Source organism: Canis lupus, chromosome 7 (assembly GCF_048164855.1).
Source record: "Canis lupus baileyi chromosome 7, mCanLup2.hap1, whole genome shotgun sequence".
Classification (NCBI taxonomy): domain Eukaryota; kingdom Metazoa; phylum Chordata; class Mammalia; order Carnivora; family Canidae; genus Canis; species Canis lupus.
Window position 1 is genome coordinate 58,172,311 of NC_132844.1, and position 13,330 is coordinate 58,185,640.

General features: G+C 41.4%; 1 protein-coding gene across 2 annotated transcripts; it reads left to right on the plus strand.

The window, feature by feature from the left end:
- Nucleotides 1-1,666: 1,666 nt before the first annotated feature.
- Nucleotides 1,667-13,330, plus strand: ENPP5 (ectonucleotide pyrophosphatase/phosphodiesterase family member 5). Of its 2 annotated transcripts, none has more exons than XM_072832791.1 (4): nucleotides 1,667-1,826; nucleotides 4,407-5,270; nucleotides 6,776-6,952; nucleotides 10,783-13,330. In XM_072832791.1, exons 2-4 carry the CDS (start codon nucleotides 4,442-4,444, stop codon nucleotides 11,208-11,210), a joined length of 1,434 nt encoding a protein of 477 aa, XP_072688892.1. In that variant the 5' UTR covers nucleotides 1,667-1,826; nucleotides 4,407-4,441; the 3' UTR covers nucleotides 11,211-13,330. The 2 variants fall into 2 exon arrangements, with proteins under 2 accessions (XP_072688892.1, XP_072688893.1); XM_072832792.1 differs by having other exon boundaries at nucleotides 1,677-1,826; nucleotides 4,518-5,270.

Genomic DNA, 13,330 nt, shown 5'->3' on the forward strand with positions numbered 1-13,330 from the left:
TCACCGAGCCCCTCCTGAGTCATTTTCCACACTGTGTGCTATGGTTCACTGCTATACCGTACCTACTTCACTGGGGTAGCTGGTAAACACAATCATGCATTCTATAAAAATGTTTGCAGAGTAAGTCCCGGGGTCATCACCTGAACAGAGTCCAAAATTGCTCAGTGACCCGCATAAGTCTTGTTTTCACTCCACCTGCTTGCTAGTCAGCATGCACTGTTCTTTGAGTGTCTGGGAGAACACAGGGTTGGCCTATTTGGGGGGACAAGGACTTATAATATTGGACTACCCCGTTCCAGGCTTTGGCAATTTCAAAGGACAGAGCTTAAGGAACTTAGAACAAACTGTACAACTTTACTATCACTGGGTCTGGCTAAACACAGAAACCAGCCTCTCTCATCCCTACCCCACATGTGTGGGAAACCATAAACTCAAGTACCACAAATAAAAGGTCATGGAAGAGTGCCCAGATGCCCTTTGGGGTGGTACAATGCAATCAGAAGGGAGAGATTGGGGTAGGGGCTGTCCTTCCACAAGAACTTGAGAGAGAGGGAAAAAAAATGATGACCAAAATGTTTGCCTTGTTTAAATATCAGCAAGAATGTCTATTCAAATTACAGTTCCAGTACACTAGACAGGGAGCTAGGGAACAGGAGCTCCAGGGAGGAGTCAAAGCCACTGGTTTTGCTTTGTTTTATGGGCTAATCAAACGTTGACACTTAAATTGTGAACTAAACCAAGCACATATTGTTTTCCATTGAGGGTGGTCAAAATTAGGTCAGGGGACGCTGTAGATGGACAAATCTCTCCAGAGGAGCTCAAGGTCACTGTTACAATCTATGGTAAATGTAGTTGCGATCAAATTGACAAACATGCCCTCCTGAGAGAGAAATGAGACCTGATGTTGGTGGTCGGATTGCACATGTGGAAACGACTGGAAGCAGTCTGTAGTCTAGGTGAAACTATCAGAGTAGCTGGCCAGCCTCTGGCCCTGTGCAAAGTAACCTAACGCTGAACCTGGCTTGGTTGACTTGGAGCAGTTTCAGGTGCCGCAGAGACCTCATGCTGCAACAACCGGGGGCTTGTGCTGCAGAACCTGCAACATCGGGGCTGCGGAACCCTTCCGAATCAGATTTTTCTGAGATAAAGCAGGTCACGCCAACCAATAAAAGAGTTAAAATGTCATTGTCCCATCGACTTTCTGGGGGGGGCGCTCAAGCGTCCCTCAGAGCAAAGCCCAGGGTATGGAGTCACCGATGTTTGATCCAAAAAAACCCAAAAAACAAACAAACAAACAAAAAAACCCACAACAGAATAACAAAAACAAAACCTTGAGAAATCAGATAAGAAAATAAAAATACTTTGACTCAAAACAGGGGAGTGTTGCCAAACCACGGGGGGTAGCGCTTTATAATGTTTCTGCATCACCGACTGCAACGCAACCGCCTGGCCAGGAAAGGCCACACGGCAGGGGGGAGCGTGAGCCCGCAGAGCGGGGACCTCGGCGCCCCGGGGTCACCCGCGACCCTCTGCTCCCACCGACGGGCCCCTGCGCCCTCCCGCCCCCTGCCCCCCGCCCCCCGCCGGCCCCTGACTGGCAGGCGCTGCGGCGACTCCTGGAGCCGGGCTCGGGTTCGGCAGGCCCCGCCCGGCCCATAGGCGGCCAGAGGCGGGCCCTGCGGCCGGGGGCGGTGCCGGTCAGGTGCTCGGCGCCCGGGCCCCGTGCAGGTGAGCCGCCCGCGCCTCCGCCGCCTCCCCGGCTGCCCCCTCCCGACTCTCCGACCTGTGGTCCGAAGCCCCTGCGGGCCGTCCGGATCGCTGCGAGGGTAAGAGCCGGGGCGCGGGTGCTTGCCTCCCGGGGACCCATCGGACCCTTGGCACACGCGCGCCGCGCACTGGGTGCGGGCACCTGCCGGCGGCGGCGGGCGGGAGGGCTGCGACCCGCGGACCCTTCCCAGGGGCCGGGCGCGGATGGCGACGGGACGTGGGCCCCAAGCCCCTTCGACCTCGACGTCTGGGCCTCGGGGCGCCCGACTGCTCCTTGGCGCCCCTCCGGGTTCCCGAGGCGGCCGGGGCGGAGGGGCGGGGAAGCCGGCAGGCAGCGCGGGGGTCTGGGCTGGGTCTGGGCGGGACCGGGGTGCCTCCGCGCTGTGCAGCGCTTTGTGCCTGGGGAACAGCGGGAGCGGATCTTTCCTCCATCCCCACCCCCACCTCGCGGTTGGTTGCTTCCTGTCATCGCTGTGATAATGCTGATGCTTCCTCTTCCTCTTCTTCTTCTTCTTCTTTTTTTTTTTTAATGCTGATTCTTCTTAACCAAACATTCCAAAGCTGTAGACAGCACACCTAGCTTACGTTTCTTTTCTTTTGTCCGGGAAAGCAGTTCCTTCCTAACTTACCACAGTTGCTAAATTGATTTACTTAGAGGCCAATCAGGTGTTTCGTGTAGTTGCATTTATTTATTTATTTATTTATTTATTTATTTATTTATTTATTTATTTATAGCCTTAAATGATAGTCGTTTCATAGCAGCTTTCCTTGTGTTAGGAAGGTGAAGGAGAGGGGGGGTAAAGGGGAAACATGCTGTTAGCATCCTCAGCCAGATGTTAGTAAATATAGCTGGAGTTCCTTATAGGAACTGATTTTTAAATGTTCCTTCCAGAATTGGAAACGTTATTGCGGCTTGAGAAATAGTTTTGGTTTTTTTTTTTTTAAAGACTTATTCATGAGAGACACAGAGAGAGACAGAGGCAGAGACACAGGCAGAGGGAGAAGCAAGCTCCACGCAGGAAGCCTGAGGAAGCCTGACATGGGACTCGATCCCCAGCCTCCAGGATCACGCCCTGGGCCGAAGGCAGGCGCTTAACCGCTGAGCCACCCAGGGATCCCCGAGAAATAGTTTTTGAATTTGATTTTTGAACCATTCTCTGGAGGCCAGTACCTAACCCAATTTCAGTTTAAGTAACGTTCTAGGTATGGTGAAATCATAGTTAAAAATTACTGCATCTGAAAGCCGAGCAAGCACGCCAAGCAGTTTTTACTTACCTGTACCTATAATAGAGCAAGTATCTGGTTTTGAGGTTTGAAATATATCTTCAGCATATTCAAAATAGAAAGGTGTCAAAAGCTGAATTCAGGAGATTTCTTGGCACAGAAGTGTGGCTAGATCCAAGTTTTGGTGGGCTTATAAATACCTGCATGCAAGAATGGACAAGAAAAAGAGAGAACCAAAAATCCTTGCTTGATTTGCAAGCCCAATGAGAGCTCACAAAATTTACATATATGTTGTTTATCCATATTGCCTTTTGTTAGCTTTCTTGAATAGAATAAAAGCTTTTTAAAAGTATGTGCAAAAAAAAAAAAAGTATGTGCAGATTTTAAAAAAAACAACCAACCAACCAACCAACCAACCAACAGCCTTGATCGAAAAGAAGTGTTTAATCCTGGCAGGTGCTTTTCCCACACATATCACTAAGATTAAATATGGACAAATTTCATTTTTCAGAAAGAAAGCCAACACCAAATTTCAGGATTATGTTGCTGTTTATACAGAAACTTGTCTTAGCTTAGGAAGGCTGTGCTTGAATTATGAAATAAGTGAATGTAGAGTACATTTCACATTTATATTTGAGTGTCAAATTTTATGTCACTTCAGAAAACGAAGTTCATCTGTTTTCTCTTTTCTTGAATAACATCCCTAACTGTGATGAACCAAATATAAGCCTTGGCTTTGAAAAATAGAGGTGTATGGGGATCCCTGGGTGGCTCAGCGGTTGAGCACCTGCCTTCACCCCAAGGCGTGATCCTGGAGACCTGGGATCGAGTCCCACATCAGGCTCACTGCATGGAGCCTGCTTCTCCCTCTGCCTGTCTCTCTCTGTCTCTCTCTGTCTCTCATGAATAAATAAATAAAATCTTTAAAAAAAAAGAAAAATAGAGGTGTATATGGGTTTTTTTAAAGCATTATTATTGGATTAGCTAATGGTATTCCTTGTTTCTAGATTCCTGTAGTTGGTCTAATCATAATGACAAAACATTCATAGATACTAACTTGACTATATCAACTTTATTGAGAGAAGTCAGAAGTATGAGTTTCCTGCAAAAGTTTCTGAAAAGTTTTTGTTTTTCTTAAAAGTAAATTATATCATTTTAAAGTGATATTTGAGGGGTTAAATAATTACTTTGAGAAATGTTTTGATAAATTCTTGGAGAGTAACAGTTTCTAAAATGCAACAAAACTGTTTAGCTTTATTGTGCAAGTAGCCCCGGGTCTCTTGTTTAAGATGGAGCAACATAATTCTTCCAGGCTATGATTTATGATATAACTGGGATTACTGTACAATCACTGTCAGTTTTGTGTAAGATGCACACACAAAATTGTCAATAATTTCTACATGTTTTTTATACAGATTATCTTACACTGAGCTGATCAAATACTTTGAAAATGACTTCAAAACTCCTCTGGGTATCCTTCATACTTGCTGCATTAATACTCTCGATTACATTTTCTCTCCAACCAGACCAGCAAAAGGTTCTACTGGTTTCATTTGATGGATTCCGTTGGGATTATTTATACAGAGTTCCAACACCCCATTTTCATTATGTTATGAAGTATGGTGTTCATGTGAAGCAAGTCACTAATATTTTTATTACAAAGACCTACCCTAACCATTATACTTTGGTAACTGGCCTCTTTGCAGAGAATCATGGGATTGTTGCAAATGACATGTTTGACCCTATTTTGAATAAATCTTTCTCCTTGGATAACATGACTATTTATGATTCTGAGTTTTGGGAAGAAGCAACGCCAATATGGATCACAAATCAGAGGGCAGGACATTCTAGTGGTGCAGCCATGTGGCCTGGAGCAGATGTAAAAATACATAATAGCTTTCCTACGCACTATATGCCTTACAATGAGTCTGTTTCATTTGAAGATAGAGTTGCCAAGATTATTGAATGGTTTACGTCCAAAGAGCCCATAAATCTCGGTCTTCTTTACTGGGAAGATCCCGATGATATGGGCCACCATTTGGGACCTGAGAGTCCACTCATGGGGCCTGTTATTTCGGATATTGACAACAAGTTGGGATATCTCATACAAATGCTGAAAAAGGAAAAGCTGTGGAACATCCTGAACCTAATCATCACAAGTGATCATGGAATGACCCAGTGTTCTGAGGAAAGGATAATAGAACTTGATCAGTATGTGGATAAAGACCACTATATCCTGATTGACCAATCTCCAGTAGCAGCCATCTTGCCAAAAGAAGGTAAGTCTGAACTGAGTGTTGGTTTGGGGCTGGGGCCGGGTGTGCCCAACACAATTCAGTGGGAGTTTTTGCTTCTGTGCCTTCAGAGTATGCTTGCCTGTGTCATGGTAATATTCTAGGGTTTAATCCTTAGACTTTGAAAAGAGAAAATCTCATTTCTCAGCATATAATTTTTCACTTTTCCCAAGAATATTGAAATTGATGCTCTTTCTATATCTATGGCAGATGGATTTAACCATTTTGGAACCACCAAATATGATGAAAGCTACAGCCTCCTTTCTAGAAAAATTGAGATGGAAAGAAAAATACAGAATTTGCATGCAATTCCAGTGATTTTATGGAAACCTGAAATTTAGCCTTCTGTGGTTCCTTTTGTAGGACCTGCTTAATCCCTATTAAGCAGTATAGGAAGGAGAAAGCATTGATCAATCTGAAGATTTATTTTTCTTGTCTATAAATAGAGGAAGTAATAATATGTTGAACTTCTTACAAACCTTTCCTCAAAGCCTCATAACAACCTGGTCACCTAAGTGTTACTTCTGTTTTAAAGACAGGTGAGCAAGCTCAGGTTTAACCTCCCCAGATCACAAAGGAAGCACAGAGCAATACTCAGACTTCTGACTTCTATTTTATCAGTGTTTACTGTTAATTTGGATATCAAATGAGAGAACAGATTTTGAAAAGCTGAATACCTCACAAAAGAACCTTATATCCCTCACAAGGGAATTAAGAAGATCATATGAAACTGTGCACCTGAACACAAACTTTTGAACAAATTCAGTATAAAATAACAAGTTTTTTGTTGTTTGAGAAAATCACATTAACTTTTCCTTATAAAATTGGAATATGTCCCGTGTTGGGGGTTGGGAGGCAGGGAGGAAGTCCCAACAAATGGATTTGAAAAACAAGAAAAGGATTAAAGACAGTGCCCAGGTTCACTGCATTTGAAATTACAGGGAGTACTTTTGCCACACCTCCAGGGCTTTAGAAAAACTTTCCGTTTTACAAGCTGCATTCCATCACCAGGATGTCCTCTCTCAAGGGCTGCGTCACCCTCCAGAGATTCTCTCTCTGCACTCACAACTGTCAGAACTTAGCTCTTTGTTTTCCTTTGGGGAGACGTTTTACTTAGTGCCACCAATTGGGGTGTGTGCATGTGTGCGTGCATGTGTGTGTGTGTGTGTGTGTGTTGAAGTGTATGTAGTTAAGTCTTTAGAATAGAGATTTCTAGTTCCATATAATGTCTGCTCAATTCTGTAAAGTGAATTTACTTGCAGCAGAGGATTAATCATTTCTGTTTCCCCCTCAAGATTCTTTCCTGGGGGGCGCGGGGTAAGTTTTCAAGTATCTGGCTATATTTCCCTATGCTTGCCCCCTGGTGCCTTACCTCAGTGGGGTGTCAGGAAGGAAGAAATATTCATTGGCCTCTTTTGCCAGGATGGTTTTTTGATTGTCAACAGTGAGTGCCTTGTTCTGAGCATATCTCCATATCGCTCCTCTTTTAGGTAAATTTGATGAAGTCTATGAAGCACTAGCTCGTGCTCATCCTAATCTTACTGTTTACAAAAAAGAAGAGATTCCAGAAAGATGGCATTACAAGTACAACCATCGAATTCAACCCATCCTAGCAGTGGCTGACAAAGGGTGGTATATTTTACAGAATAAGACAGATAATTTTCTGTGTGAGTACGTTACACTGTTTCTTCCCATTCTGCGTCATTGTTTGTTAGAGTGGAGGCTGTGGGTAATACAGCAGTGTAGTGACTAATCAAATAACTAACTGGTGACCTACATTAATAGCAAATCAGGGATCCTTGGGACTTTAAAAAGAGGTTAGCCCCTAAACCTTTATTTTTCTGGAAGTTATCAGACCAAAGATATGCAAAGTATACATATACTGCTAATTAACAGCCATCATGCTCCTGAGAAAAACATAATTGGAAATTTGTAAATTGAATGATTTTCTGCATCTGTTTTATGTTCTGATTTCATATTAACTTAATCTCTATTTTTATTTAAAATTGCTAGCTTTTAAAAAAAAATAAAAAATAAAATAAAATAAAATTGCTAGCTTTCTAGGTTCTTCTGCCCTTCTGGCTCTACCAAATATAGGCCGACTTTGTTTTATACCTTGGAAATATTTCCAAAGAGAACTACACATGGCTTGGATGATCATATATCAAAATGTATTTTTTTAATGCCTAGTGACATAATTTTGAAGATATTGCCACCAAATTCATTATAAATATAATGGAAATCCCATTTGAAATTCAGACATGCAACATAAGGAGCTTTCTGGGATCCCTGGGTGGCTCAGTGGTTAAGCGCCTGCCTTCAGCCCAGGACGTGATCCTGGAGGCCCGGGATCGAGTCCCACGTCAGGCTTCCTGCATGGAGCCTGCTTCTCCCTCTGCCTGTGTCTCTGCCTCTCTCTCTCTCTCTCTCTCTCGAATAAATAAATAAAATCTTAAAAAAAAAAAATAAGGAGCTTTCTGCTATCCTTAAATGTATAATTACCTCTTATGTAGCTTCTAACAAGTTAGTCAAATGGAAAAGCCATCCACAGGGTTTTCTTCATCTTTAACGGGCTCGTCACGTGTATACTTGCTCTTCAACTCCCCACCCATTCCCTGTTCTGCTCTGCATTCCCATGGACTGACTTCCACAGACTAAATTTCCTAGGCTCCTTTGTGAGCTGGTTTCTAGTTAGGTTTGGCCAATAGAAGAGACTTGCAGGAGTTTGGAAGAAGCCAGGAGATTTGTCCCACTCATTCTCTATCTTAGGCTGTGTCTTTGATGGTGACTTCATTTCCTCTGCGATCCCAGCTCCCTCTGGACGTTCTCTCTCTACAGTCTCAGCTCCTACTGGGAAGCCCTGGTTTTGGGGCTCTGGTAACACCACCTCTTCCCTTCTGTCCATCCAGCTGTAGGGAGCCAAGGGGCCATACGAGGTTCCCATTGTTCCTAATCACTGGGTAACCTTGCCATCCCATGGTGCTTCTCATCCCTTAGCACTTTTATAACCAGTCCCCATATAAAATTCCCTCTGTTGGACCACCTTACATGGATTCTGCTTTTCTGGTTGACATAGATATTGATATGACTACTGATCAGTTCAGCTGGAAGTTGTTTCTCCTCTGTTACTTGGTTAGTGAAGGAACCACATTGTACCAAAACTACTTAGGAATGCTTTTTTCGTCCTTGACCCTTGATCTATGTAAGAGATGTGCAGAAATGTCCCTTCAGGTAGAATTGGGTTCCTATCATATTTGTTGACCAAAAGAAAACCAATTGCGGGATCCCTGGGTGGCGCAGCGGTTTGGCGCCTGCCTTTGGCCCAGGGCGCGATCCTGTGAGACCCGGGATCGAATCCCACATCGGGCTCCCGGTGCATGGAGCCTGCTTCTTCCTCTGCCTGTGTCTCTGACTCTCTCTCTCTCTCTCTCTGTGACTATCATAAATAAATAAAAAAAAAAAAAAAAAAAAGAAAACCAATTGCCTGACCATGGCATTTGTAGTACATACAGGAGTCATAGTGGCAGATGTACACCAGCATGGTTTCTGGTTCTTAAAACCAGTTTTACATACAGATAATGATCTGTCAGCCAATATTTACTCACACCAGGGGAGTTGTTTTATGAAAGCCTTTAAAAGTAATTTCTTTCAAAGATAATTTCTTTGGCCATGAGAATAATTGCTGCCTTCATATGTTCAGATTCTCTTGTATCGTCCGGATAGCTCTTATGTTAGAGGGGTTGCTCAAAAAAGGACTGCTATCTCTGAGGAGATTTGTACTTTACAGTTAATGTAAATCTAAGAGGGTCTCTTGAAATTTTGGTCTGGTGAACCACAATTACACAAGAGATTGGTCACACCTGTTTTTGATAGAAAACCTTAATGCAAAAAAAAAAGAAAGAAAGAAAACCTTAATGCTCCTATTTATGTTATATTCAACATAATTATTTATTCAAAAAAATAGTAATAATTATTTATTCAACAAATAAATATATGAAATAATTATTTCTTCAACAAATAGTTAAGTATTGGCCAGTATGTTCCTTCTCAATCTGACTTTCAAAAAAGAATGAAGTCCTAATGTCCAAAAGCAGTGGTTCTCAAAATATGTTCCCTGTAGGGTGCCTGGGTGGTACAGTCAGTTAAGTGACTTGACTCTTGAACTCAGATCTTGATCTCAGGTTCATTTGTTAGAGTCCTACACTGGGCTCCACACTGGACACAGAGCCTACTTAAAAAATAATAAAATAGGGATGCCTGGGTGGCTAAGCGGTTGAGCATCTGCCTTTGACTCAGGGCATGATTCCAGGGTCTGGGATCAAATCCCACAATGGGCGCCTGCATGGAGCCTACTTCTCCCTTTGCCTGTCTCTCTCTGTCTCTCATGAATAAATAAATAAAATCTTTAAAATAATAATAATAATAATAAAATAAAATGCAATTTTTTACAGGAGTTTTCATCCTTCAATATTATATCTCTTGATAAATCAGAAGACTTCTAAACCTTTTACTTTATTTTTAGCACAAAGTGCTAAATTTATTTTGATCTGAACCACCAGTGTAAGATTTTACCCCAAAGTCCTGACCTTTATCTTTCTATAGTGGATTGTAGCTGTTGCTAGGAGTTTGATTTTTATGGGATCTTTTGTCTTTACTGTGTCTCCCCTTTTATTGGTAATTATGAATTTATTGTCTTTTTGACAGACCACCTTTATCCCTTTATCATTAGAACATAATGGGATGCCTGGGTGGCTCAGTGGTTGAGCATCTGCCTTTGGCTCAGATCATGATCCTGGAATCCTGGGATCGAGTCTTGCATCAGGCTCCCCGCGGAAAGCCTGCTTCTCCTCCCTCTGCCTGTGTCTCTGACTCTCTCTGTGTGTCTCTCATGAATAAATAAATAAATAAAAATCTTTTTTAAAAAAAGAACATAATTGTAACAAAGTAGGTACCTAAAATATTTGCTGATTATTAGTTTACCTGCCACCAAAAAAATAAAAAATAAAACAAAATCCAAAATACCCACTTTCATTTTCCCCTGACTTGGTTCAGCACTACTCTCTACCCCTCCTCCTCTGCTGTTAGAAAGATTTGTGATCAATTTGCCTTTTCACTTTCTAAAATGAATAGTGATGTTGACAACAACAAAGATTGCTCATAAAAAATTGTTTTCTTTTAAAAGATGACTTTGTTAGGGATCCCTGGGTGGCGCAGCAGTTTGTCGCCTGCCTTTGGCCCAGGGTGCGATCCTGGAGACCCGGGATCGAGTCCCGCATCGGGCTCCCTGTATGGAGCCTGCTTCTCCCTCTGCCTGTGTCTCTGTGCCTCTTTCTCTCTCTGTGACTATCATACATAAATAAATAAAATCTTTTAAAAAAAATTATAAAGATGACTTTGTTAAACTTTGCATTTAAATTCAGAATTGGATGATCCAACAGTTATTTTCATCTTAATGCCATCTGGTTGGCTAACTTATTTATTCATTTTATCTTTCCAGTAGGCAACCACGGTTATGATAATGCGTTAGCCGAAATGCATCCAATATTTTTAGCCCACGGTCCTGCCTTCAGAAAGAATTTCACAAAAGAAGCCATGAACTCCACAGATCTGTACCCACTTCTCTGTCACCTCCTCAATGTCACGGGCATGCCACACAATGGATCATTCAGGAATGTCCAGGATCTGCTCACTTCAGCAACCCCAAGACCAACTCCTTACACACCAAATCCTACACTCCTCCATAGTAGTGTCAAGCCCGGAGAAGATGAGCACGAGGAGTCATATGCTTATTTCCTAGGGGTGTCTCTTGGCAGCATTTTGGTGATTATATTTTTTATAATCTTCATTAAACATTTAATTCGCAGTCAGATACCTGCCTTACCAGATATACAGGCTGAAATAGCTCAACCATTATTACAAGCCTAATGCTACTTTGGAGATTGTGTATTTATTTCAGTGTTTAAAGGTTTCAAATTCTAGGAAACCAGTTTTAGACATTTGCACAGATCTTTAAGGAGTTATATACAGGCACAGCCACACACATATACACACACACACACACCAAAAGCATACGCATGGACCAAATATACTTACCTACAAAGGATTAAAATGGGGAAGTATGATTCTGTTATTCTCTCTTAGGGGTAGATAAAATCCTGCTTTATTTGGATATGGCGCATATAATGTATATATTTAGCAACTTTGCACTATTTAAAATATCATATATATTGCACTTTAAATTACTCTTCTAATGGGTATCTTTATGTGAAATGCACTTTACTGACAATTATATCTTCTACTTTGGTTGAAAAAGACCAATTTTTCTCTGCCCACATCCCAGAATACTTGTTACTTATTTGAACTGGGTGAATTTTCTAATAATTCCTGAAAAATGTAGAAATATCTCTCCTTAAACCAGGAGTGCAAAAAGAAAGTCAAAACTGTTGGAGATTAAATGCAACAACCCTTGTCCATTGAATTGTGAGAGATGCATTCCCAAAAGCAGATGTATCTGGGCATTCCTTTCTGTGCTTCTTTTTAAAAGACATGAGTTTTTGTTTTATTTTTCCTAAAAAAAAAAAAAAAAAAAAAAATTCAATACTGACAGATTCCATCTAAACATACATTCCATCTAAACATTTCATTTCTGTCATGAAATTCATTATTGCTATTTTCTGACGAGTCATTCTGATCCTATAATAATGAAGACCCCGAAATATCTGTGTCCTTCCCACGTAGTCCAGCACTGGCCTGCTCTGAACAGAAGAGATTGGAGACCATCCCAGCAATAAGTTTTTGTTCTTGTTCTGTAATTATTTGCTTCTTTGAAAACTAAATCACTTTTAATCACATTAAAAATTACATTAGGTACATCAACGTTGGTTTTCTTTCTGGTAACATGTAGTAAGAGCACAAGCATCCCTAAGACTTGAGTGTTTCCAGATCCAGAGTTGCAAGGGATAACAAGCTGTGTTAGGTAAAACACAGGCCACTCAATCCGCAAGGGCTGTGCAGAGCTAGGGAAAGAAAATTAGGTGGGACAATGTCTGGTACGTTCATACTGTCCCCAGAGCAGTGCTAAAGGGTGCTTGATGGCAGAAACCAGGGAAATAGTTCTCAGGGGGAACAAATGTTCAGGATCTGGACAGGATTGAAACAAGAGGAGCTGAGATCCTAGCCTCATTTCATGAAATATTTGGATACCCACTCACTGGCTGCTCAGTGAAATCAGGTTCACAAACACATCTGCTTGGTCTCCTTTATTTCAACCACCAAAGCTGTGCTTCAGATCTTTGAAGTAGTCAGGTTGGGGAGACCTAGGATTTACCTGTCATTTATTAAAGGAAAAGAGAAAATCCTGGAAAGAAAAGCTTTCTTTGAAGAAACAAAACAAAACCAGTTTATAGAGAGATGGCCCACAGATGATACTGTGATTTTGTGTATATGAATGCATCCACTGGCTAATGAGTAGGTAAAACGGTATAAGTATTCTGTAAAGATAGGATAAAGCAGATATAAAGAACAAAACTATTTTTACCTTCAAAAATATAGTTGAACTTAAGGACTTCCTAAAATAAAGTGAATGAATTATTTTTAAAATGGTAATAGCAATAAAGAAGATTAGCACTTAATTCTCATTTCATTACAAAGCCTCTTAATCAAATAGAATGGGATCCCTGGACGTGTACTGACATTAAAGAGCTGAGAAATTAGATGGTAGATGGCAAACTCCCCCAGAAGTCTGAACTCTGAATTAGACATTTTAGAATCGGCAGCCATTCACGTTGGCTTGCTGTGTAGCTGTGAACTTAGCAGCATGACTGAGATGCCAATATAATCACTGAAAGACGAAATTGGTCTGTTTAAAAGCAGAGTTGAAAAAAAAAAAAAATAAATAAATAAATAAATAAAAGCAGAGTTGTTCACATGCTGTCTGTACATTTAAAAATTGTTGCATTAAGTTCATTTTAGAATTGCCTTAGTGGTAAGAAGAAAGTAAATGCTGTACCATTGATGAAATCATTAAAATTCTGATCTGAATATTG